Source organism: Lithobates pipiens, unplaced genomic scaffold (genome assembly GCF_037356315.1).
Source record: "Lithobates pipiens isolate NorthernLeopardFrog02 unplaced genomic scaffold, aLitPip1_a1.2 Scaffold_13, whole genome shotgun sequence".
Classification (NCBI taxonomy): domain Eukaryota; kingdom Metazoa; phylum Chordata; class Amphibia; order Anura; family Ranidae; genus Lithobates; species Lithobates pipiens.
Window position 1 is genome coordinate 323428338 of NW_027507718.1, and position 26859 is coordinate 323455196.

The following is a 26859-nucleotide window of genomic DNA, read 5'->3' on the forward strand; positions in this document are numbered from 1 at the left end:
ATTCTGAGCATGCGTGGCACTTTGACCGTCGGAATTGTCTACACAATTTTGTTGTTGTAAAATTTTAGATCCAGAGCTCAAACTTTGTGTGTCGGAAATTCCGACGGAAAAAGTCCAATGGAGCCCACACGCGATCGCATTTTTTGACAAGCACATTTTCCATTGAAAAGTCCAACCGTGTCTACAGGGCGTTAGACCGCCAGAGTGCAAGAGGCTAAAAGCCAGTTCACACAGGGGCGACTCGTCAGGCGACTTAGCCGCCTGACAAGTCGCGTCCCACTCTGTGCAATGGAACCATTCTAATTGGAGCGACTCAAGTAGCTACGACTTAGAAAATGGTTCCTGTACGACTTTTGGGGCGACTTGAGGTGACTTGCATTGACTTCTATACAGAAGTCGTTTTGCAAGTCGCCGCAGTGGTCGCGTACAGGTCACCTGAGGCAGTCGCTCTGTAAGTCGTGCTTCCTCAGTGTAAACCGGACCTGAGGGGACCAGACTAGTAGGGTGCGGGGTTAGGTAAGTAAGCTCCTGCACCCAGTCCCCTAGACATAAACGAGCAGTAAACCATTGCAGTGCAAGGATTTTCCCAGAGTTCTGCTTTAACCACAGAAAAGAGCTCACAATATTTGCTACCTGCACAAATGTATCTTCACCATACACAAGAATTAAAATCTTTTCTTTTTTTTGTAAGATATTTACAAGTAACACTTGTCCCGGGCATTATCTCTATGTTATAGAAGATACAAACGAGAATTAAGCTTTGCTGGTAAGTTTCATACGTAGGCTTTGAGTATAAGGCTATTTACTGGTGGTGATCTGTGAAGAAGACAACAAACTGCATTCATTTCACTTTCTAACTTCTAGTAGATAGGGGGCACCAAGGTTAATATGGAAAGCGGTAAAATTAAATGAGAAGCAGATGTAAGCCCTGTAGATGAGGAAACATTAAACGGGGTTTATTGCAATTAAAGTGGCCTCATTTCATTGAAGACATCTTCACGCAATAAGGATGTCTGCACATGTAAGCTGAACCATATATTTGCACATTTCAAACAACGGAAAAGTATTTAGCATGAACAATGTAGGAAATAAACAAATGACTACCGAACGTATTTCACAACACAAAGCAAAAATCAAATGCATCCAATCGGAATCCAGGCAAGGAAGGTTTTCTCAGGTCAGATCTCAGCAAATGTCTTTTTCTGGTACATAGCCATAGTCTGTACTGTTTTATGGTTGTCATCCTGGGCTTAAGTTATCTTTACTTCTAGTACTGATTTATCTGGTACAGGATCTGTATGCAGAAACAGTATTTTATAGCATGGATGAAATACTCAAGTGGGATAATAGGACTGCACACGGTGTTTGTAGGCAGTCAGCCTGCCAGCTAAGCTCTGGGCAAATTTTAATTGCAAAGAAGTGGGTGGCACACATTCAGATGCTTGAGAAGTGGCTTGTTTGCAGGCAATCACTGGGACACCTCTTGCAGCATTCCATGACTGTAAGTCATTTGTAACTGCTTGTGCACACCTCAAATGCCCTAATTCAAAATAATGGGAATGGTTAGCAATAGGTCATTGGCCGGTTTGCAAGCATTTAGAGAGTAATTGTCTATTAGTTATACACTTTTTTGCTGTTCCTAATCATTTTTCCCAGCCTATTAAACACACTTATTTACGAAAGGCAAATCCACTTTGCACTACAAGTGCAAACTACACAAAGTGCACTGGAAATTGCCCTGAAAGTGCACTTGGAAGTGCAGTCGCTGTAAATCTGAGGGATAGATCTGAAATGAGGGAAGCTCTGCTGATTTTATTATCCAATCATGTGCAAGCTAAAATACTGTTTTTTATTTCCCTTGCATGTCACCCTCGGATCTACAGCGACTGAACTTCCAAGTGCAATTTCAGTGCAATTTCAAGTGCACTTTAAGTGCTCATGCACACCGACGTTTTAAAAAACTGGCTGCAAAGCTAGCTCCGATGCCTGGAAAAATTGTTGTTAAAAACGTGATTTTTACCGCGTTTTGCATTGGCGTTTTAGCGCGTTTTTTAGCGTTAGCGTTAAGTAGCGTTTTTTAAGAAACACATCTCTTGGCTATAGCACTCAGAAAACAAAGAAAATATGTTGCGCGTTTTTGCGCGTTTTCCCGCGATTCGCGTTTTTACAGCTCTAGCTCCACGCCACGGAACGCACTGGTCCTGGGTTTTTTTTACAGCTTAAAAACGCCTATGCCATTTGCAGCTCAAAAACGCCTAGGTGGGCATGAAGCCATAGACTAACATTGACAGCCGTTTTTAAGCTGCAAAAAAAGCTCAAAAAAGTGGCTGTAAAAACGTCCGTGTGCATGAGGCCTAAAAGTTGTGGAATATGATGGTGCTTGTTAGAACAAGAACACTGTAACAAATAACAATATATAAATAATAATAATAATATTATAAAAATATGTGATACACCCATGTAAACAAACAGAGCCAACCAAACCAATACATTTTGTTTAATAAATATGGCCATTACAATGTGTATACAACACAAAACCTTTTCATTGGGGGTTATTTGCTAAAGGAAAATCCACTTTGCACTGCAAGTACACTTAACCTCCCTGGCGGTATGATTATTTCGGATTTTAGGTGCTAAAAGCGGTACCATTATTTTGCATGAAAATTTGGCGTTTTATATTGTAGTCCTGTAATTCTTAGGAATAACTCTCTTAAATCTGTCCAAACCAGAGTCTAGCAGACATCCCGGGTATGATAAAGTTTGAAAAATTAAATCATAAATTATAATATAATAAATAATTATAAATAATTGTACCAAATAATAATATAACAATAATAAAAATTATTCAATAATGTAATCAAATCAAAAACACTGAAATTTGCTCAGTTGCAGAATTGTCACTGTCATTACTTTTCAGTATTTGATGACGGATCTCCCCACAAATCGCTATCGCTCAATTCTGCGAGTGATTCTAATTTATTATCGCTGTTTTCTAGCTGGTCTAAAATCATTTTTGATGTACAGTGACAGTTTTGGTTGCTATGGGCAATCTCCAGTTTCCAGGCATAAAGAACAGTTTTTATTATATAAAACTGCATGCAGGACACTGGACAGACCACTAGGGACAACGGGGATGTGAAATATTTACATACAGCAATGTAATCTGTAAGATTACATTATACTGTATGTTTACTGTTTGTTTCACTTTTTGAATTTGGCGCCGATCTCCGTGCCCGTGCGTCGCAACGCTCGCAGGGCACGGAGATCGGCGATGTAATGCATCGAGCGAGACACGGCTCACTCGTACAGCGGGGAGACAACGCTGGATCCGAGGGAGAAGGTAAGTAATCCTCCTCCTGGATCCAGCGATGCAGTCCCGAGTCTGACTCGGGGATACCGCTCTTGGTATAAAAAATCCACCCCGAGTCAGACTCGGGAATACCGTCAGGGGGGTTAAAGAGCACTTGGAACTAAAGTCGGTGTAGATTCGAGGGGGACATGCAAGGAAAAAAACAACAGCATTTTAGCTTGCATATGATTGGATGATACAATCAGCAGAGCTTCCCCTCATTTCAGATTTACCCCTTAGATTTACATCGACTGCACTTCCAAGTTCACTTGTAGTGAAAAGTGGATTTGCCTTTCGTAAATAACCCCCACTGTGAATGCTTACAGGCATACCCCACTTTTAAGTACACAATGGGGTTTATTTACTAAAGCTAGAAAGAGCAAAATCAGGCTCACTTCTGCATAGAAACCAATGAGCTTCTAACCCCAGCTTGTTCAATTAAGCTTTGATAATAAAACCTGGAAGCTCATTGGTTTCTATGCAGAAGTGAACCAGATTTTGCACTTTCCATCTTTAGTAAATAAACCCCATTGTGTACTTAAAAGTGGTGTATGCCTGTACTTAAAGCGGTAGTAAACCCGCTGGAATTATTATTTTTTTTTTTTTATACCTGTAAAGGAAAAGGCATAATGAGCTAGTATGCACTGCATACTAGCTCATTATTAAATACTTACCTTAGAATGAGGCCCCAACATCTCGCCCGATACACGCCGAGGGAGCTGATATATCGCGGATATCACCGCTCTGGCACTGTGAGTGGCCGGAACAGCGATATTGTCACTCCCGTGCATGCGCACGGGAGATTTCTTTCCGGCAGGGTCCGGCGTCTGCCAGGCTTCTGCTGCAGTCAGCGGCTCATTGCCAGGGGAATATCTCCTAAAACATACAGGTTTAGGAGATATTTTTTTTACCTACAGGTAAGCCTTATTAATGTTTACAAAACTGCTTAGCAAATGGCGCAGAAAAAAAAAAAAAAGAGCTATAAGTGTTTGGTAAGTGGTTGAGAAAAAACATCAATGACTAGCAAACCCAAGAACAAATAGTACAAAGACATAAGCGCACTGACGGGGGTCGCCGATGTACAAATATACAGGTTATTGGATATGAAATGCAAAGCTATATCTATGATACACAGGGGTCAGTGTACAAAGTTGTGCATCTCATTTTAAGTCTGTTCATTGTTTATCCAATGATAACCTTCCTCCCCCCACTTTTGACTCACTGTGGCTTTTAGTAAATTGAATGAATAATATTTCTTCATAAAGATGTGTAAATAATGCACAGTAACATGCACAGTAAAAAAAAATGCACTTATTATTCTGTAGTGAATTGACCTTATAGAACAGCCTTCCTAAGCCTTTTAAACCCAGAGGAACCCTTGAAATAATTTTCAGTTCTCAGGGAACCCCTGCTAAAATTCATGTGGCTCAGTGTAAAAATACTCTTTATATTGGTGGTCAGGGAAGAATGGCCACCTTACAGTGGTGGTCAGAATGCCAACCTTCAACACAGCCTAAATGGTCATAAGTGTCATGTTGCTGGCTCTGCCAAGGGGTACTGAAAATGGAAATAGCCAGGCACCATCAGATGGGATTTCAGCCACAGCTCAACAACCACTGGAGGAACCCTAGGTTTCCACAAAACCTTGGCTGAGAAAAGCTGCTATAGATTTAAAGCAAATGTGAATTGCTTTGTTTTCATGCAAACGACGACCACCTAAGGTCATATGACATAAAGTTTGGGTATACAGAATTTCCCTTCCCTGTAGCCAGTAGCTGGCTCTGCCAAGTGGCACTGAATTTGGAAATATCCAGGCACCATCAGATGGCATGTCAATCCAATCAGCCACAGCTCAAGGAACCCCAACAACCACTGGAGGAACTCTAGGCTTCCACGAAACCTTGGTTGAGAAAGCTGCTATAAATTTAAAGCAGATGTGACTTGTTTTGGGTTCGTGCAAATGTAACATGTTTTTCCTCTTCTGTAGCCAAATCAGGATAACACCTACTTTATATTGGTTACATGTTCCCATTCACATGGCATCATTTGAAAAAAAAAATGCTGATTACCTTTTTAAATACTCTTTTCTGTAAACTCCAGGACTGCTTAGCTTTTCTTTCTGTGTAAGATTATGTGGGGGCTGGGGCAATAATGATTACCATAAATAACCCTGTCTGTACTGTGTTGGCATATCTCATGATCAGTTTTAAACTAGATTTGAATACTGTCTTTCTGAACAAGGGGTTGAAGATCTAGAATCTGCGATTCTTGCAGTGAATCACTGCAAGATTCAGTGTGCCCCTCTTTGTCAGTGGGGACAGACTTAAAGGGGTTGTAAACTTTCGTGTTTTTATACCTTAATGCATCCTATGCATTAAGGTGAAAAAACACCTGGCAGTGACCGCCCCCCATCCCCCTTTACTTACCTGAGCCCTGGAACTTGACCCGGCGGGGACACCCTGTCTCTCTGCAGGGGGTTCTCAGCTCTTGATTGGATAGATTGATATCAGCGCAGCCATTGGCTCTCGTTGCTGTCAATCAAATCCAATGACACGGGCGCTGGGGAGCGGGGCTGAGTCATATATTCGGTGGCTATGGACGCAAATGCTGGACTCGGACTCAGGAGAACGCTTCTCCTAGGGGGTTATCTGATGTGGGGAGGAGCTGCAAAATCCATTGGGGAAGAGCAGGTGCCGGGCCACTCTGTGCAAAACGAGACGCACAGTGGAGGTAAGTATGATATGCTTGTTATTTAAAAAAAAAAAAAAAGGAACCCTTACAATCACTTTAACGTGAAATCGTTTACAGTAGCTTGCAAGTGGTCCAAAAGGCCTACACCAATCAAACATCCAGAAAGAACTAATTTTTTTAAAAATTATTTTTAGGTAATGCCATGTGATTAGGAACACATAACAAACATATGGGGGGGGCTATTTACTAAAACGGGTGCACAAAGAATCAGGTGCACCTGTTCACACTAACCACTCAGCTTCTAGAACAAGCTGAAGTTAAAAGCTGATTGGTTACTATGGACATTTGCACCAGATTCTGTGTGTACCAGTTTTACATAGTGGGCTTTTCTTCTTTTTTTTTTATATAATAAAGTGTTAGATATAAAGTATTGCAATGCAAAGAAAACATGAAAAGCACTCGCTACAAACAGCAGTAATATATAAACAAATAAATAAATCTTTTCCTCTCCCCTGTCATAGTATGGACAAAAAAATGAGACAATGCAGTGTTATAATAAATATTGTAAAAATAATATAATAATCGATTTTGACAGCAAAAGTGGAAATACCTTTCTCTGTCCCCACCAATTCTCAAATTCCAATCACATAGCTTTTCACTCCTTAAATATCAATCGTTTCTGAATGACATTAATTGTTAGGGTCTATAGGGGGTTTATAAGCAGAGTAGAACATTGAGACATTCTATATGTTGGTAAAGTAATAAGTCAAAAGTAAAAAATACTGACTCGTGAAAAATGCTAGTAGTATTTAAAGGATCAGTCGCCCCAAAACAGATATTTTCAGTTTTTAGTAGAGGCTGATGAGTGGAAAATATTTTATATCTTTGAAACTCTATTGGTGAGATGTTTTCTCCTGGGTTTTCTGGGTCTGTGCACCTGCTGTGGCCATTATGAGAAGTTCTCACCCTCCCTGTAATTTTAGATTATAGAGAAAGTAGCAAGAGCTGCGGGATATGGCGAGTCTCAGGTGGGAACTCGGCAGGAACAGAGTCCGAAATTATGGCCGGGAGATCTGTCTGCTGGAACATACAAAACATGAAGCCAGGGGCCAGGGTCGGTCGGTGCTAGACTATTTTGACCACCTACTTGCACCCCCCTCCCAAAATATAAAAAATAAAAGGTCAACATTTTCAAAAACAGTAGAAAATAAGGTGGGGTGATCTGTCAATCTGTCACACTGTATTTATTTTTTATATTGGCACTTTTTTATTATTTTATTGTGTGCCATTATAAAAAATATATTACCATGATGATACCATTATAATAAAAAAGCCTGATTTGTAGTCCAACTACTGATACAGTTCATAACATATCGGCAAATGCATCCTGTGCAGGGATGCTTTCTCATCTCCTTGCCAACATTAAAGTGGTTGTAAACCCTTACAAACCACTTTGACCTACAGGTAAGCCTAGATTAAGGCTTACCTGTAGGTCCAAGCAATATCTCCTAAACCTATATGGTTTAGGAGATATTTGCCCGAAAACGGGCACCGCTGTCTACGGCGCATGCGCCGTAGACAGCGGCGCGCAGGCGCACTGAACGCGGCAGTTCCAAAAATGGAGCTGCCGCATTTGTCGTCTCCCGTGCGCATGCGCGGGAGTGACGTCATCGCGGCTTCGCCGAATGACAGCGGCAGAGCTGCGAGACGCCACCAGCAAGATGGATGCGGCGGACTACAGGGGACAGCGCGACTTCGCTGGCTCCTGTGTCAGGTAAGTGACACATAATGGGCTACTATGCGATGCATAGTAGTCCATTATGCTTTACCTTTGCAGGGAAAAAAAGAGGAAGTAAACTCATCAGGGTTTACTTCCTCTTTAAGTGTGGACACTGACTGGGGAGCTGGGAGGAAGTGAGGTTCCACGCAGCACGACTTGCGCAGCACCTCATTGGCTGCATACCTCTTCTTCACGCGTTGGCTCAAATTTTCACGAGATGGCTTTGTCTCCAGGTAACATCCTTAGATCCTGGCAGGATCGGCATTACCACTAAGCGAACTAGGAAGCTGCCTAGGGTGCAGCCACAACAGGTTGTGTCTCTACTCTACTTCGGCTTCCTAACACTCCGCTGCCTTCTCTACACAGTCCACCAATGTTCCTCCATCTATAACTAAAATATAGCTTTTGGGAGGAGCAGCAATTAAAATTATGGTTAAATAATTATTCCTTGTTAAGAAATGATGACTGTTCAATTATGTAATATGTTTATGAGAACTGAAATTAATAACTCATTGGTTTTATGAATTTACTTCTAAGCACTGTAAGGCTGGCCATACATTATACAATTTGTATGTACAATTTTCCTTTAGATTTACCAAAACCATATAATATGAGGTCAAACCTAAACACTTACAATTTGTATGCAATCAGGCGGGCCCCTTGCACTATATAGCTAAAGGTAAATCTAAAGGAAATTCAATAACTAAAATTATATAATGTGTAGCCAGTTTTAACTTAGGTTGGCCACACATCATACAATTTTCTTATTCAATTTCCTTTAATGTGTGGCCAACCTAAGGCTTAAAGCTGGCTACACATTATATAATTTTAGTTATTCAATTTCCTTTAGATTTACCTTTAACTATGTAGTAGTGCAAGGGCCCGCCTGATTGGATACAATTTGAAGTGTTTCGATTTTACTTCATACTATGTGGTTTTGGTAAATCTAAAGGAAAGTTGTACAAGAAAATTGTATAATTCAAAGCCAGCTTAAGGCTCCTTTCACATTAACTTTCTGAAAGCGCACCAAAACTGCAGGAGGTAATAGAAGTCAATGGGAAAGCACAGCTAACCTGCCACCCCACCCACAGGTACACTGCACTGCGCCCACGGTGCGAACAAACCACACCGCACCATTGGGCAAGGGCTCTTAACTGCTTGCCCACCAGCCGCTTTATACTGCGGCAGGCCGGCTCATTCCCGCGAATCGCCGTAGCTGTACGTCAGTCTGTTTTACAGCTATAGCAAGCACCTGCTGCACGGCGGGGGAGGTGATGCGTGTGGCTGGCTCCACAGAGAGCCAGAACGGGGATCTGTCAAGGTAAACAAACAGATCCCCGTTCTGACTGAGAAGTACAGGGTGATCATCTGTTCCTAGTGATTAGGAACAGCGATCTCTCTCTACTCTTAGTCAGTACACCCCCCCCCCCACAGTTAGAAACACCTCCCAGGGAACACATTTAACCCTTTGATCACCATTAGTGTTAACCCCTTCCCTGCCAGTGTAATTTATACAGTAATCAGTGCTTTATTATGTGTCCGATCTGTCCGCCGCAATGTGGCAGTCCCACTAAAAATCGCTGATCACTGCTATTACTAGTAAAAATAAAAATGCCATAAATCTATCCCTTATTTTGTAGACACTATAACTTTTGCGCAAATCAAGGTATATAAGCTTATTGCGATTTTTTATTTATTTTTTTTACCCAAAATATGTAGAAGAATACATATTGGCCTAAACTGATGAAGAAATTTTGTTTTGGGGATATTTATTATAGAAAAAAATTAAAAAATATTGGGGGTTATTTACGAAAGGCAAATCCACTTTGCACTGAAAGTGCACTTGGAAGTGCAGTCGCTCTAAATCTAAGGGGTAGATCTGAAATGAGTGGAAGCTCTGCTGATTTTATCATCCAATCATGTGCAAGCTAAAATGCAGTTTTTTATTTTCCTTGCATGTCCCCCTCGGATCTACAGCGACTTTACTTCCAAGTGCACTTGCAGCACAAAGTGGAGTTTCCTTTAGTAAATAACCCCCATTGTGTTGTTTTTTTCAAAATTGTCAGACTTTTTTGTTTATAGTACAAAAAATAAAAACTGCAGCTCTACTTGTAGGGGAAAAAAAGGATGCCAATTTTGTTTGGGTACGGCGTAGCCCGACCACGCAATTGTCAGTTAAAGCGATGCAGTGCCATATCGCAAAAAATGGTCTGATCATTAAGGGGGAAAATTATCCGGTCCTTAACTGGTTAATCTGTACCCATTTGTTTTATTTAAATAGGAACGTAGCTGTTAAATCTCTCTGTTCACGATTACCTTTGCGTTTTACTCCTGCTACATTCTCAAAAATATAACCTTAATGAAAACGCCATCAGGGAGAGTAAAGCTGGCTATTAACTGATCAAAATATTACTGGGTAAGCAGGGTCTGGCCAAATTTCGATCGGTGTGCGGCCATTGTTTGATCAATTTTTGTTGAAGGGATGTGTTTGAAAAATTTTCTTGATCAGCGGCTGCAGCCCCTGATCAGTGTATTCTGACAATGGTCTGTAAAATGTTACTGTAATACAGGATTTAGCTGGCTCCCAGATTAGAGTGATTGGCTTGTTAATTCTGCATGAACGTATAGATCTCTAACTAGGAAATACCAGTGACTTGTGTGACTCACTAGAGCAAAGGCCAATTGTATACAGTCAGCGAGCATAACATGTTGTAGGTTTATGATTTTTAACACATTCTCCTTGTAGAACACAGTCTGCCTGAAGCTTGAAAAATTCCACTCCACCACAAACACGCTCATGTCATTATGATAAAAGAAGAGCAGACAACGGAATATAAAGGCACAATCCACGTCACAGTAAATAAAAAGAACAAGCTTCCTGGTAATACTTCAGCAGTCATGATACACATCAATGCTACGTGCATCTTTTCTCCAAATAATGATACTTTCCACAAGAGCATTCTTCTAAGAATGCTTCAATTATGCAACTGTCATGGTATATACTGGCAGAAAACTGAAAATGCAGAAATACTTTAGTTATTATATATATTATTTATAGTACCTACTGCATAAACATATAAATGGAATAGCCAGTGACTGAATCATTACAATAAACTGGCCAAAAAAAGGTAACCTTGAGGTACCTTATGAAGTTATTTGCTGTTATCCAAATCCAGAATCCATAAGAGCAGCTACACATTTGGGCTCATTTACACCAGGTGCAATGGAGTGCGTTTTTAATGCATTCCCACTGAATATCCCTCAAGAAGACGTTGTATACGATGAAACGCGTAGGACGGAGCCATTGCTGACATCGTTACGCAACCGGAAGTGACCAAGGTGTTTAATTATTTTTTTCAGCTGCATTGATATTTTTTTTAAATGTGCCGTTGTCCAGAAGTGTAATATTCTATTCTAATAAAAAGTACCATAAGAGTTTACACTATATGGGACATTTTCCTTTATTTATTTTTTCTGAGTATATGCGGCTGGTGATCAGAGGAGGTGATTCTGGCTATATCGGGGGCCAGGTGATTCTGTGGAGGAGCGGAGAGAGACACAGTAGATGCCAGTATCATTAATTATGCCTTATGAGGGGTCATAGGTTTGGTAAGCAAGTGTCAGTGACAGTTTTGGATCTTTTCTTGGCACGACTTTCAAGAATCGTCGGGCATTTAAAGTCCTGTTTTCACCTTATGGAAGTGACCTCAAAGGAAATGCAAGCAGACAAGCTCCAAAAAACAAGTAGGGAAAATGCACCCCAAACACATGTACCCACATCAATGTGCATGCAGAAACGTGTGGGTGCTGGTGTGAAGAAAGAGCCCAAACCTTCTAGCTTGTTGGCTGGGTTTAGTTCATGTTACTAACTAGGGTAGAATTGCTCTCCAAAAACTTTTTGTTTCTAAGAAAAACTGAATTACCGTTGATGAAAAGTGCTTTGTGCACTGCATTTTGCCACAATAATTTCAGCAAAATCGCACCGCGTTTAGGTTTCATTAGAAATGAATGGCACCTGAACCTATGTTTTACCATTATTGCAGAGATAGAGATTCTGCCCAAGATCCCAGAATGACAAATGTGAACGGAGCCTACTTACCCTCTTTTTGTACTTCAGGCTGGTTTCACATATATGTGCATTGGATGTGTTTTTACCTGCATCCAATTCGCATAATATGCAAATGCAACCATCTCTCAATGGTGCCAATTCACACATGTCTGGGGTGGCCGCGGTGCGGTTTTGAAAAGGGTCCTGTGCATTTTTGGGTCTGGTTCAGGTGCGAAGTCAGCCAAAAATTTGTTCCTGAACCGGTGAACAGAAACTCTCTGGACTGCAAACTGCAACCGGACATGTGTGGACCCAGCCTCAATGAGCTGTGGGTGGGAATAACCTGACCTACTAACTCATTGGAGTAAAAAAAAGTGCACAAGATTGGAATTTGTCTAGAGATAAGTTTGGGCCAGTTTGCACCAGGATCGCACAGGAACATGACACGCATTCCTGTGTCATGTGTTTTTGCAGCCTTTGAGTTTGAATAAGCTGCAAATCGCACCAGAACGCTATAAAAAAAAATACATGCACTCCTTTCAGAAATGCATCACACCAAATCCCATGATACCGCGCTACCATGGGATTTGCTGTCTGAAAACGCACTGCGTTTGTAATCTGGGGTGCCATTATCAATACATTGGCACTGGCAGCAGATCACAAGCAATGCTTTTCAGCATAGTGGGGGATATGCGCACGGAAGGTGCCATTCCCCCACTGTGTTCTGCTGTGGCCCTTAGAAGGTTGTCTGGGATCATCTCTACTCTAGAACCACCTAATTGCTAAGGAAAATAATTAGAGAGTGTTGCATGTCCTACAAAGTTGCTGGTGGGACATAGCTTTGTGCTGCTTTAATATGCTGCCATACAGACAGTGAAGAAACTTTACTGGGGACACCTGCTCCCTGCCATTCTGTGCTATCCTGAGGGCCCTCTGGCCAATGATATGTTTGTAGGACAAAAATCTAGGGGGTTATTTACGAAAAGGCAAATCCACTTTGCACTACAAGTGCAAACTACAAGTGCAAACTACAAGTGCAAAGTGCACTTGGAAGTTCAGTCGCTGTGGATCCGAGGGGGACATGCAAGGAAAATAAAAAACAGAATTTTAGCTTGCACATGATTGGATAATAAACTCAGCAGAGCTTCCCCTCATTTCAGATCTACCCCTTAAGCCCCGTACACACTATCAGATTATCTGCTGAGTTTTTCCTTCAGATTTACCAAAACCATGTAGTAGAAGGGCCTGCCTGATTGCATACACATTGAAACTCTTAAGGTTTGTCCTCATATTATATGGTTTTGGTAAATCTGAAGGAAAAAGTCAGCAGATAATCTGATAGTGTGTATGGGGCTTTAGATTTACAGCGACTGCACTTCCAAGTGCACTTTCACCGGCCCACTGCTTTCATCAGGGCTGGGAGGTCTGGGGAGGTCTACTCTGACAGGACACGTCTGGTCCTTTCCATCAGCATTGATCTGTCTGCATCGCATAGAGAACCACAGACACCCAGTGATGACATCACTGTGCAATGGAAACAAGAAAGGTTTTATTTAATTTTATTAGCCTGTCGATAGATGTGAAGGAAGGTAAAATAAGCAGATTATCAAGTCAAATCAAAGTAATAAGTAAGTAACAGGGCACAAGATGAAACGCTGTGCCTCTAAATGACAGAGACATGGATCCATATCCTGAAAAGCAGCAGCAAGCTCTGCTAATGTTACATATTTGTGCCTGCAGCCTGTGATATCTTCGGTTTCAGTTAGCTTGTCGGCTTCCTGTTTAAAAGAAGGGGAAAAATAAAAAACATGTGTCTGATAGACGCGCGCCCAGAGACTCCTCCCCGTCCTATTCCACATCCAGCAACTGAAAAGCAGACAAGGGGATAACCGGACACAAAGGCTTGGAAGCCTCACTGGTGGTGGATGAATTCCAGTAGCTAGCACACAGTACAGCACATTACTAGTGGTCTGCTCCATGCAACAATTAACCCTTACTAGATGCCCTATGACATTGCCTTGTCTGACCCATTCTACATTCTTGCTCTATACAGCAAAGGACAATATAAAAAAACAAAAACAAAATGTATTCGATTGTAAGCTCTTATGACCAGGGCCCTCTTAACCCTCTTGTATTTTATTGTATTGTAACTGCATTGTCTCCCTTTTATATTGTAAAGTTCTGTGCAAACTATTGGAGCTATATAAATCCTGTATATCAATAATGATGTCTGTATCACAATCTTACATTCCAAGTAGAGGTAATATTGCTACTATATTAGACACATATACAACAGTATAAAGCTCGGATATACAATGTTCATTTTGGCAGCAAATTTTGATTTAGTTTTAGTCTTAGGACTAAAATGGCATTTTAGTTTTAGTCCCATTTTAGTCTTCTGCAATTGTTTTAGTTTAAGGCTCCATGTACATGGGACGTTGTTCAACTTCTCCTGAAAGATTTAACTTGACAGCTAGAAACCGGTGTCTAAAAACAGCCATTTAGCCGCGTTTAGTCGCGTTTGCGTCTAGAAGCGTTTGAAAAAAAAATGTTTTTTTCCAAAATAGGCAAAAATGAAAAACGCATGTAAACGAAAAGCGGCTAAACATGAGTTGCCATGTTTAGTCATGTTTAGCCGCATTTGGCCACGCTTGGCGTTTGAAATGCCTCTAAACACAGCTTTTGAACGCATTTTTTCGGGTTCCAAAAAAAGACTTTAAACACAACTGCCTAGAAACGACTATAAACAAACCTGTGTATATGAACTTATAAGATAACATAGAGGAGGGTTCAGAAGCAGTTGAAAAAAACGCCCAACATCCGTTTACCAGCAGCAGTGTACATGAGGCCTTAGTCAAATTCAGTCAACTCCAGTACATTTTAATCGATTAAAAAAACTAATTTTAGTCGTCTAAAATCGAATGGGTCTAATTAAATCGTATTGCATTAGTTAAATATAAATTGCAGCAGCAGTGTACACAAGGCCTAAGCTGGGAGTCAAAGGAGGTGCATACAACCCGCTGCCAACAGACTATCAAGATCAATAACAGTTGATAAGTGCAGGAGCTGTATGCACATCGGAGCGCAGGGCTGTATGAACCCGGAAAGTCCACATTCTGTAAGCATATAGCCCTGTATGGGAGTATGACTTGTAGTCAGGGTTGCCAACCGCCAGTAAAAAGTTTTAGATTTTTTTACAACTGCCAGTAAATACCAGGGGCTGATAATTTCATGCTGTGTTGACTTTTTAAGTGTAAATCAAGCAAATGACTTTGTAATAGGTATCCTCAGTGTTTCGATATCATGTTTATACTGTTTAAATATTCACTGTGCTAGTTTTCAATAGGAGTTCTGTAATTTCTCAGATTTCCAGTAAAAAATGTGCTCCGCTAGTAAATTTTCCATGTTTTCTCAGTAAAAAATGCTGCGGGAGGTTGGTAACCCTGCTTGGAGTGCACACAGCCGTTGCATATTTCAGCCTGTCATTGATTTCGAAAAAGGCTGCTAGCACCGGGTTGGACTCCAAAGTGCCTGGTTTTTAGGCCCTATTCACATTTAGCGATTTGGGTGGAATCGCTGTGATTCTGCCTGTGATTCCAAATCACACTGCAATGCTGGCAAAATGCAGCATGCATGTTTGTGTGCCATTTATTTTTAACAGCACCAAAACGCTGCAAAGTTTTGCCTGATTTACAGCGTGGCAGATCGCATTGCGTGAAGCTCGTCACCCAAAAAAGAGCAGGAGCTTCATTTGAGTGACAAGCTTCTCGCGATGCATTTTGCCGCGTGATAAATCGCCAATCATGGCAAAACCGCACCGTGTTTGGGTATCACACAAACATGTGCGCTGTGTTTTGCCAGCACTGCAGCGCATTATGAAATCCCGGGCAGAATCGCAGCGATTCTGCCCACGATCTCAAATCGCTAGATGTAAAGGGGGCCTTACACTGTACGGAAAATGTATCCGTGTACAAGAACCCTAAGCCCTGGTTTGAAATTGCACTACTTTATACAATTTCAAAGCCGCACATCAGTCGCACATAATTTGCACTGCCGATTTCACTGCGGCTTGCGACTTTATTTAAGTCTATGCAAGTTGCAATTCAATCGTTAAAAGGAGTGCAGGAACCTTTTCCATAATCGCTGCAACAAGAGTCGCACCAATATGAGTGGTTCCATTGCCTGCAATTGAAACTGTCAAATACCACGATAAGTCACGGATGAGGACTCGGCATTAGAGGGTTTATAAACGCTGACAATCAATTTCTCTTATTTTCTCCCTTTTTGTTTCTTTTTAATATACCATTGAAAATGTTATATTACATCTGTTTAATATGTGAAAAACAGCAAAAAATAAATAAATTAGCTGTTGTTCCAGCAAGAAATCTTGTGAGCTGATACTATTCTGTGCTCTCTGCACTGTTATCTGTTAGCATTGTTCCCTGCTAGCTCCATGGACTACAAAGTACCTTCCCCTATTATGGGGAGGAGTGATGTAGTCCAAACACAGTGCTATGTAGTCTTTTCACACTCCGTTTCCTAGGCTGATAACACTGCTCAGTATAGGTGTCACCCTAGGACAGGAAGGTTGTTAAAGAGGAGCTCCGGGCTCCTTCAGAAAAAAATTGAAGTCAGCAGCTAGAAATATTGTAGCTGCTGACTTTTAATATAAGGACACTTATATTAAAAGTCCAGGTAACCCCCGATGTCCTCACCCGAGCCGATTCTTTAATCGGCTTTGGGTGAAGGTGGCGGCATCTGTTATAAGGGAAACAGGAAGTGAAGCCTTGTTTCCTACTGCGCATGCGTGAGCCGCACAGCGCCTTATGAAAGGTCCCGTAGTATTCTGGGACCTGTGATGTGTCTGTGGGGGAATGATGGGGGCAAACTTCAAGCTCAGTTAGCTGCGGCGATTTAAACTGAAAGAGGGAGCAGGTACCTCCCAAAATCAGGTACCTGCTCCCCCACATAAGTGCCAAATGTGGCAGTGGTGGTGGGGGTGCAAACAAGCAGAGCTTCCCCTGTTGGGTGGAGCTCTGCTTTAACAGCAGCATAAACTGGTAAAAATAAAGGAAAAAACAAAAACAAATGCATCCACTAGTCCAGTGATGGCGAACCCCAATGTTATGGAACTACATTTCCCATGGTGCTCAAGTACTCTGCAGTGTAGTTGGGCATCATGGGAAATGTAGTTTGAAAACATCTGGGGTGCCAAGGTTCCCCATCCCTGCACTAGTCCATCGAAGGATCAGTAAGCTGCAGACGTTAAGTTCAGACATTAAATACTTTATATATTTTCTTTGGGCCAGTTTGACACATGCCAAGTATGCACATGCCACCTCCATAGTGAATCTTCAGATTCATTGTTGTAGCCAATACTATATAGAGGAAGAGCCATCCTCATCCAGCGGGTTCTCCACTGACTTTCTCTTGATATATTAGATATATATATATATATATATATATATATATATATATATATATATATATATATATATATATATATTAGATAAAGAGAGTCACTTGCTCTAAGACCTCTGCTACTCAGGAGCCTTTTTTAATGAGGTGGAGATTGTGATGTCACCTACCTTTCCACCCCAGCCAATCAGAAGAAGCCTTGTATTCATTTAAAAAAATAAAATAGATACAAGGCTTCTGCTAACTGGCAAAGGTCACGTTTCGTCTAGGGGAGAATAAAGGCACTTTTACTCACCCGATCCTCTGCCCCCCTATGCTTCGGCTATGGACTGTCCCTTGGTGTTATCCAGTCCAATGCAGGGCTATGGAATCGGCGTCTTGATGATGTCAGGAACTTAGACCTCTGGAGCACGGGGGAGAAGATGCTGGAGGGACCAGTCCAGCAGCACCGAGGAGCAGAGGATTGGGTAAGGAGATCTTTTTCATGTCTCCAAGACCTAAACAAACCCTTGCAGTGGAGGCACGGCTAATATTTGGAAGTTTCCATGATTTATACACCACGGGGAAATCTCTGGAACAACCTCCGGAAGAGTCTGCATAGGCTACAACATTAAATTACAGATTCACCATCGACCACATGGAGGAGGCATCTGCATCATTTGTTTCAGCCAAACTAGTCCAAACTAAGTGTATAAAGTTATCCCATTCCTTTGGTTCCTCTTTAAAGTGGTTGTAAACCCTCTGGGACCACTTTAACCTACAGGTAAGCCTAGATGAAGGCTTACCTGTAGGTGCAACAAATATCTCCTTAACCTACACGATTAAGGAGATATTTTACAAAAATAGGGCACTGATGTCTACGGCGCAAGGACACTGAGTAAGCCATTAGTGAAGGCTAACATGCCGTCACCGACAGCTCCCATGCGCATGCGCCAGAGTGACGTCATCACTGCTCTGTCCACTCACAGTGCTGGAGCAGCAATACCCGAAAGAAGATAGACGCTCCGTGGAAGAGGGGACAGTGGTGACATCACAGGCTCCTGTGTCAGGTAAGTGACACATAATGGGCTACTATGAGATGCATAGTAGCCCATTATGCTTTACCTTTGCAGGGAAACAAAGAGGAAGTAAAACCCATCAAGGTTTACTTCCTCTTTAACATTACTTCCTTTAAAGCTGAACGTAATTTTCTCATTCAATATTCATTGTAATCCTTATACTACTAGCCTTTAGTAAATAGATATAAAAGTATATTATTTTTTTTCCTGTTTAGGCCAAAATGGTATCATACATCCCAGGAGATTTCATGTGCATTTTTTTTTTCATTTGTAGGAGATGAGAAGACGCTTTCTCAGCTAAGCACGGCCTCCTATCTGCCTGCCTGCGCTAAGGGCAGATGGATTCCATGAAGTAAATGCCACATGAATTATCTGTGCTTACTCAAGATGGCTGTGGCTAGAAATGCTAGGGGGGAGGGGACGTTTTCAAAGTGATTTAAAACAAAATAAAGCAATGAGCTATGGATGGATGGATTAGTGGGTTTGCTATAAAGCCCAACTCTGGGTAATTTCTTCCCCCCCGTGCAGTGGGGCTGTGCCTGCACTGCATGGTTTAGCTGCTCATATTCTCTAGGGGTGAACACAGCGCCTATGCCCAGCCGAGCCTTTGATTCTCCTGAAAACGGCACACCCCCACATCCAGCGGTGGCCTGTTCCTGATATTTTCACATCCAGAGACGGTCTATGGGCATGATGACATAAGGAACAGTCCACAACACAAGACCACGGGACCGTGGGGGGGGGGGGGCAGGGGGAAGGAACCACTCTTGCGATGGGAGGACTAGGTGAGTATATCTCGGCTCTCTGAACCCCTAGCCCGAAATGAGCTGTCAACCCATGCAGTGCCCCACTGCATGGTAAGTAAATTGCCCAGAGTTCAGATTTGAATATTAAAAATTTGTTAAATAGCAGTTTCAGTTTGTTGTGCTCAAATACAGTTAAATTGTTAGTTACCCCAGCATTTAATATTGCTGGTATGTGCCTGCTGTACCATGTACTTGTATGAGAAAGTATCTTGTTCTCTTTATATGCTTCCTTTATCTGAAATCCCTGCTGTTCCTGTCAGCCCCTCTGCTTTCCTATCAAAAGCTGACCACGCTAAGCAGGAGAACACAACGTTGTCAGTTCTCTGGCCATGCTGGGAACATAGTGTTCTCTGCTCCAATAAACCTGACATGCCCCTGCTGCACAGCCATTCACTGGGAAGCTCAGTGTACTGTGGTTTCTCCTCTCCTAAGCTCTTATGCAGCTGAGAACAGAGGGAAAGTGATTGACTTACAAAGAAGGGGGAAAAAAAGGTATTTATAATGTATTTTTAAATCTATACAAAAATGTTTTGTCTTTCATTTCTGTTTTAAACTGAAAACTGAATGGGTTGTTATACAAGGTGACCCTTTACAATCACTTTAAAGTGGAGTTTCAGAAGAAAAAAATAAAAGTCAGCAGCTACAAATACTGTAGCTGCTGACTTTTAATAAAAGGACACTTACCTGTCCAGGAAGCCCACAACGTTGGCACCTGAAGCCGATCTCCCGGGTGCTGCCGCCGCCATTCCTGGTAAGGGGACCAGGCAGTGAAGACGTTCAGCTTCATTCCTGGTAAGGGAACCAGGCAGTGAAGATGTTCGGCATCACCCCTGGTTCCCTACTGCGCATGCATGAGTCGCGCTACGCATTCTGATTGGTCCCTGCTGTCTTCTGGGACCTGTGTGTCTCCTAGAAGAAAGTGGGGGGGGGAGGGGGAGAAGGATTTGCTGGACATGGTGTTTATCTCCCTGGAAGTTGGAGCAAATACCTGGATTTGACAGATATCTGCTCCCCCCTGAAAGGTGCCAAACGTGACACCGAGGGGGGGGGGGGGGATCCAAAGTTTAAAATTCAATTTCTGGGTGGAACTTCGCTTTAAGTCTTGATTTAAAAGTTGTGCAATATGATGGTGCTTGTAAGAACAAGAACACTGTAACAAATAACAATATATAAATAATAATAATAATATTATAAAAATATGTGATATACCCATGTAAGCAAACAGAGCCAACCAAATCGATACATTTTGTTTAATAAATATGGCCATTAGAATGTGTATACAACACAAAACCTTTTCATTGGGGGTTATTTACTAAAGCAAAATCCACTTTGCACTGCAAGTGCACTTGGAAATGCAGTCGCTGTAGATCCGAGGGGGACATGCAAGGAAAATAAAAAACAGCATTTTAGCTTGCATATGATTGGATGATACAATCAGCAGAGCTTCCTCTCATTTCAGATCTACCCCTTAGATTTACAGCGACTGCACTTCCAAGTGCACTTTCAGTGCAAAGTGGATTTGCCTTTTGTAAATAACCCCCATTGCATGTTCTACAATGGAAATCCTGTACTGGAATGGGAAATATGACAATGTACCACAATGCCACACTGTGAAATGTGCCACGCTGAAATGTGCCACTGTGCCACAATGTCAAATGTGCCACTGTGCCACACTGGAAAATGTGCCACTGTGCCATACTGTGAAATGTGCCACTGTGCCACAATGTGAACTGTGCCACTGTGCCACAATGTGAACTGTGCCACTGTGCCACAATGTGAACTGTGCCACTGTGCCACAATGTGAACTGTGCCACTGTGCCACACTGTGAAATGTGCCACTTCCATCAAACCCATCATGACAAATAAAGGAGTCCACATCATAATGTCTATAGACCTTGGGACACAAAGCATAATATTATTCAGAATTAAAATTCTACAATAAAAAAAAAAGGATGTTTCTATCTTCATATGATTTCTTGATCTTTGCGGTATACCATGTGATCCGCGCCTTTTTCTGTTGGCGACAATAAACGAAAGCCTGGGTGTTTGCTGGAATTAAACAGCCAGCATTGAAGAGACATGATCTTCTCTTTAGAGCATTATATGAAGGAAGAACAGGGCTGATTCTGCCTTAATGCAGCAGAAGCCAAATAAAAGGAGGGGGGTGGTGGTGGTGGGGGGGGGGGGGGGGTTGCTTCCTGTAAGATATCTTACCAGTCTAACAGCATCAGAGTCAGAGGGAAGGAGGAGGGAGCGAGGGAAAATAGCCACTACTGTGCAAACAACCCTCCCCCACAACACACACACTTTGCCACTCACAAGTGAGCAGCAGACAGCCAAGCCTGGGCTCTGACAGTGTCCTGATTACTGAAGCAGAAGATGTACACTTTACACTTGTACCCCATCCCCAGCCCACAGCTCCTCCCGGCTCATGACTCTATTTAACCACAAAAATTCACTTGTCTACATTTAGCACGCTGCTTTCCTCTTACACAACAGAGCCTACAAACATGTGCAATGGGAAGAACAAGAGCAGCCTTTAATATTCACACCATCAATGGAAAATACACTACGTATACAATACGCACCCGATTACAATCATTCAAGAAATAGATCCCATTTATAGAGATCAGGACCTGTATTTATTTTGTATTGCATGCAAGGTCAAGGAGTGAGTTACTATTACTGATCCCTAAGCGGAAGGTTAGGTGAAGTGGCATTGACATTTGCCATCAATTGAAGAGTTCATGTGGTCCAAAAGTGCTCCTAGGAATACCCAGGACTGAATTATAACACTGTGCTGTCAATGTGTTCTTCAGCCTTGTGACTGTAATAAGTTTTCTGACAGTTCTGAAATGATATAGAAGGACTATCTGGACTACCCAGTCCTGGGCAAACACAATTTATAGGTGACTTATCCAATATGGATACAAAATAACTAGCAGATGAAGACAAAAGGATATGGGCACCCATACAATCAAAAATACTATATCACAATGTCCACATGGAAACATTTTTTGGTCATGCAGAAGCAAGAAGGACTCTAAAAAAATATTTTTTATGTAATTTTTGTTATAAATTTGCATATAATAAAAAGAGATTTATCTTCATTTTATGGCTGCGTATAACCTTTTGATTGAATCTACTGGCTACATAGTCTGATATGACAAGTCAGAACTCCATGATCCTATAGCTATACAGTTCTGATATGACAAGTCTGAGCTCTCTGACCATGTTGCCATAACCTGTGTTCTCAGATGTAGAGTTAATAATATTATTAATAATAATAATAATAATAATAATAATATATATATATATATATATATATAAATTTATTTTTTATTGTTTATTATTATGTAATAATAAATAAATAGTGTATATATATATATATATATATATATATATATATATATATATATATATATATATATATATAGTTACATAATAATATATAGTACAAAATAATAAAAATAAACAGTATATATATATATATATATATATATATATACTGTTTATTTTTATATTTTATTATTATGTACTATATAACGTATATATATATATATATATATATATATATATATATATATACACATACATACACTCTTTATTTTTATGTTTTATTATTATGTACTATATATTATTAGGTAAAAAAAAAAAATATATAAATATATATATATATATATATATATATATATATATATATATATTTTTTTTTACATGCATATATACAAAGAGAAAGAGATAAGCACATATCAGTGTTGGAAGGTTTAGAGTAAAAGGCTGCAATCCACAGCTAGAGTGATGAAATAGTAAAGGGCATGATCTGCGGTTTCCCCCAGTCATGTATTGCTCAGTTCAGTGAGCTATGAGATCAGAGCAGGGGTTAATGGCAGACAGCGCATAGCCCACACAATGCCTTGGAATCTGGCTGTCCATTGTTACATGATCAGTCTACAAGTCAGTGCTGCACTCAGGCAGGCTAAGCCACTTAGGAGATAAAGCTGAAGTATCATGACTGTTTCCTGCCAAGGACTACACAACAGCAAAGCATCAAGGACACCAGTCTGTACCATCATTCAACCACCAGAAGCAAATACTTTCTAACAAGGCACAAAATCGACACTAAGACCTTCCTCAGCTGTCACTTCCTACACACACACTACAAATACAGTACTATAGCATCTTTCCCCAACACAACTACACAAGTAGCCAGCAACCAATAGCATAGGGAAAGCAAGTGCCAGCTACAAATAAAAAAACTAAAATAGCTGCCCCCAGAACAACATTGCAAGTAACCTATAGGCTGTGCCAAATGAAAAGAAAGTGCCATCTACAAATACAGGACTATGTTAGCTGTCCCCAACACAACTACATAAGTAACCTGCAGCCTATACCATTGGAAAAGTAAGTGCCATCTGCAAATACAGAACTATGGTAGCTGTCCCCAACACATTTATACAAGTAGCCTACAGCCAATTGTCATAGCATTAGCAAGTTCCATCCTCTATTATAGGACTAAGGTAATTGTCCCCAGAACTATACAAGTACCCAGCAGCCAATGCCATAAGATAAGCAAGGGCCATCTAGACATATAAGACTAAGGTAGCTGTTCCCAACACAACCACACATGTAACCTGTAGCCCATAGCATAAGAAGCAAGTGGCATCTACAAATACAGGACTAAGGTAGCTGTCACCAACACACCTACAAAAGTAAGCAGCAGCCCATGCCATAGGGCAAGTAAGTGCAATCTACAAATATAGGACTGAGGTAGCTGTTCCCAACACAACTATATAAACAGGGTACTGCCAAAGGGCATAGGAAAAGCAAGTGCCATCTCCAAATATAGGACTAAGGTAGCTGTCCCCAGAACAACTATACAATGAATCTGCAGCCCATGATAGGAAAAGCAACTACCATCTTTAAATATAAGTCTAAGGTATCTTTCCCCAGAACAACTACTCAAGTAACCTACAGCCCATGCCATAGGAAAAGCAAGTGCCATCTGCAATTGTGGGGCTAAGGTACTTGTCCCCAGAACAAATATACAATGAGTCTGCAGCCCATGGCATGGGCAAAGCAAGTGCCACCAAACTAGATCCACTAGCTGTCAAACACAGCCTTCCCTTAACTTGTGAAGAGCTGGAAAGTTTGGAGGCATTGCCCATGCCCATGCCATGTGAACAGTAAGTGCCATCAAAGTAGATTCACTGACTGTCAAAGCAGCCTTCCCTTAACTTGTGAAGAGTTGGAAAGTTTGGAGGCATTGTCTATGCCCATGTCATATGAAAAGCAAGTGCTATCTTCAAATATGTCTAAGGCAGCTGTCCCCAGAAGAACAACTTCACAAGTAACCCTTTAGCCCATAGCATTAGAAGCAAGTGTCACCTACAATTATAAGACTTAGGTAGCTGTCCCCAACATAATTATACAAGCAGCCTACAGTCAGTGGTCATAAGAAAAGTAAGTTCCATTTACAAATATAAGTCTAAGGTAGCTGTCCCCATCACAACCACACAAGTAGCCTACAGCCCATGACATAGAAAAAGCAAGTCCCATCTTAAAATCTAAGCCTAAGGTAGCTGCCTGCGGACCAACTACTCAAGTAGCCTACAGCCCATGCCATAGCAAAAGTAAGTGTCTCCTTCACATCTAAGTCTAAGGTAGCTGTCCCCATCACAACTACTCAAGTAGCCTACAGCTCATGTCATAGGAAAAGCAAGTGTCTTCTTCACATCTAAGTCTAAGGTAGCTTTCCTCATCCCAACTACTCAAGAAACCTACAGTCCATGCCATAGCAAAAGCAAGTGCCACCTTCACATCTAAGTCTAAGGTAGCTGTCCCCATCACAACTACTCAAGTAGCCTACAGCTCATGTCATAGGAAAAGCAAGTGTCTTCTTCACATCTAAGTCTAAGGTAGCTTTCCTCATCCCAACTACTCAAGAAACCTACAGTCCATGCCATAGCAAAAGCAAGTGCCACCTTCACATCTAAGTCTAAGGTAGCTGTCCCCATCACAACTACTCAAGTAGCCTACAGCTCATGTCATAGGAAAAGCAAGTGCCATCTTCACATCTAAATCTAAGGTAGCTTTCCCCATCACAACTAGTCAAGTAGCCTACAGCCAATGCCATTGGAAAAGCAAGTGCCCTCAAACTAGGTTCAGTGGCTGTCAAAAGCAGCCTTGCCTTAAGTTGTGAAGAGTTGGAAAGTTTGGAGGCATTGCCCATTTCTCTTAGCTCCACCCCTAACCCCGCTCTGAAAACAGAAAACACACGGGATAACCCCCTCCCTCCACCTCCTTCCCCCCCTCATGCCAAGCAATGAGACTCCAGCTGGAGCACCAGTGCCCACTAGCTCCCCCTCTTACCATGATCAGAGTGTGGTTCCTGTGCTCAGCTGTGCCGCTGGCCGCTAGCTCTCCTCCATCCTGCTGCTGCTGGTGGTGGTGATGAGGAGGAGGAGGAGGATGGTGGTGCTGTTGGTGCTGTTGTTTGCTGCCCCCAGCCCCGGCGCTCGGAGCCGCAGCAGAGCCGGTAGAAGCTGCTCCTTGGCCGGTGCCTGACTTCTTGGCCCTTTGCTCCAGTGTCCTCTGGTAGAGATTCACCGTGTCCCTTCTCTCCATTTCCAGTTGCTCGGCCTGGGCTTGATGATACTTGCTCTCACAGCTGACATGGTGTCTCCTGCAACCTTCTATCCTCTGCCGGAGCCTCTCCACCACGGTGCTGTGCTTTGGAATGCTCACGTTGCTGCTATTGTTCGGCGCATTGGGGGCAGCAGTGCTGGGAGGGGTATTATTACCACTGTGACTACCAATGCCGGTGCCAGCCCCGCTGCCCAGGGCATTGCTGATGCACAGACTGCTGCCGTTGGTAGAGGCAGCGGGGGCTGCGAAATCCCCCATGCTAGTCCCCGTGCACACTATTTTGGAAAATAAGTTTGCAAACCCCCCCCCCCCCCCCACCTCAAAAAAATAAAAAAAATTCAAAAATAAAATAAACTCAGAACCCCACTACTTTTTTTTGTGTGGAGGTGCTACACTGGATCAGGAGGCAGGTTGGGGTGCAGAGCCAGCATGGATGGTACCCCAAGGCGCTGCTGTCATCAGATGACCAAGTCTTCTCCTCTCCACACTCCAGCTTTTCTGATCCATTCCCAGAAACGATCGGGACCTCCAAGGTGGCCACACATGCTGAGTGTCAGTGTGCGATCTCTAGGTGGACACTACACTTACACACACATTCCACTCACTCCTCCTCCCCAGTCCCAGCATGGTCACATACCGGCACCCCCAACAACAAACTTTACTGCTGTCTCCAGCAAGGCGTCCAAAGTACTTTTTTTTTTTTTTGGTGGATCTCTTGAATATTAAAAGAAGAGAGAAGGTGGTGGGGGGTTGGGGGTCATGGACAAGGGGGGGCGCAGAGAAGAAGCAGCCAAATCAATGTATCTGTTTCTACATAAAGTCATAAATCCTGATTGAGAGAAGAGGAGGAGGAGGTAGGTAGGGTGGTCAGGGAGAGAACACACAGCAAGAGAATAATAATAAAAAAAAAAAAGTAGAGCACTGGAGCCTGGTGAAGGAGCTGAGAGAGCACGGCTCTGCTAATGCTGTTGCTTCTGCTGTTTTTGCTCCTCCTGCCACCATCACAATGATCAAGTGCTCTCCTCCTCCTCCTCCTCTCTCTCGGCTTCCTCCTCCTTCAT

The 26859-nt window shown here is 42.0% G+C and overlaps 1 protein-coding gene across 2 annotated transcripts in view; it reads right to left on the reverse strand.

The window, feature by feature from the left end:
- The window catches only part of MAML3 (mastermind like transcriptional coactivator 3), a 470120-nt gene extending 444005 nt beyond the window's left edge, over window positions 1-26115 (reverse strand). Inside the window, exon 1 of one of the 2 annotated variants that reach the window (XM_077476932.1) lies at window positions 25523-26115. In XM_077476932.1, the coding sequence (XP_077333058.1) occupies window positions 25523-26056 (534 nt within the window). In that variant the 5' untranslated portion in view covers window positions 26057-26115. The remainder of the gene's footprint in view (window positions 1-25522) is intronic. The other variant, XM_077476931.1, reaches the window with a different exon arrangement.
- Window positions 26116-26859: the final 744 nt, after the last annotated feature.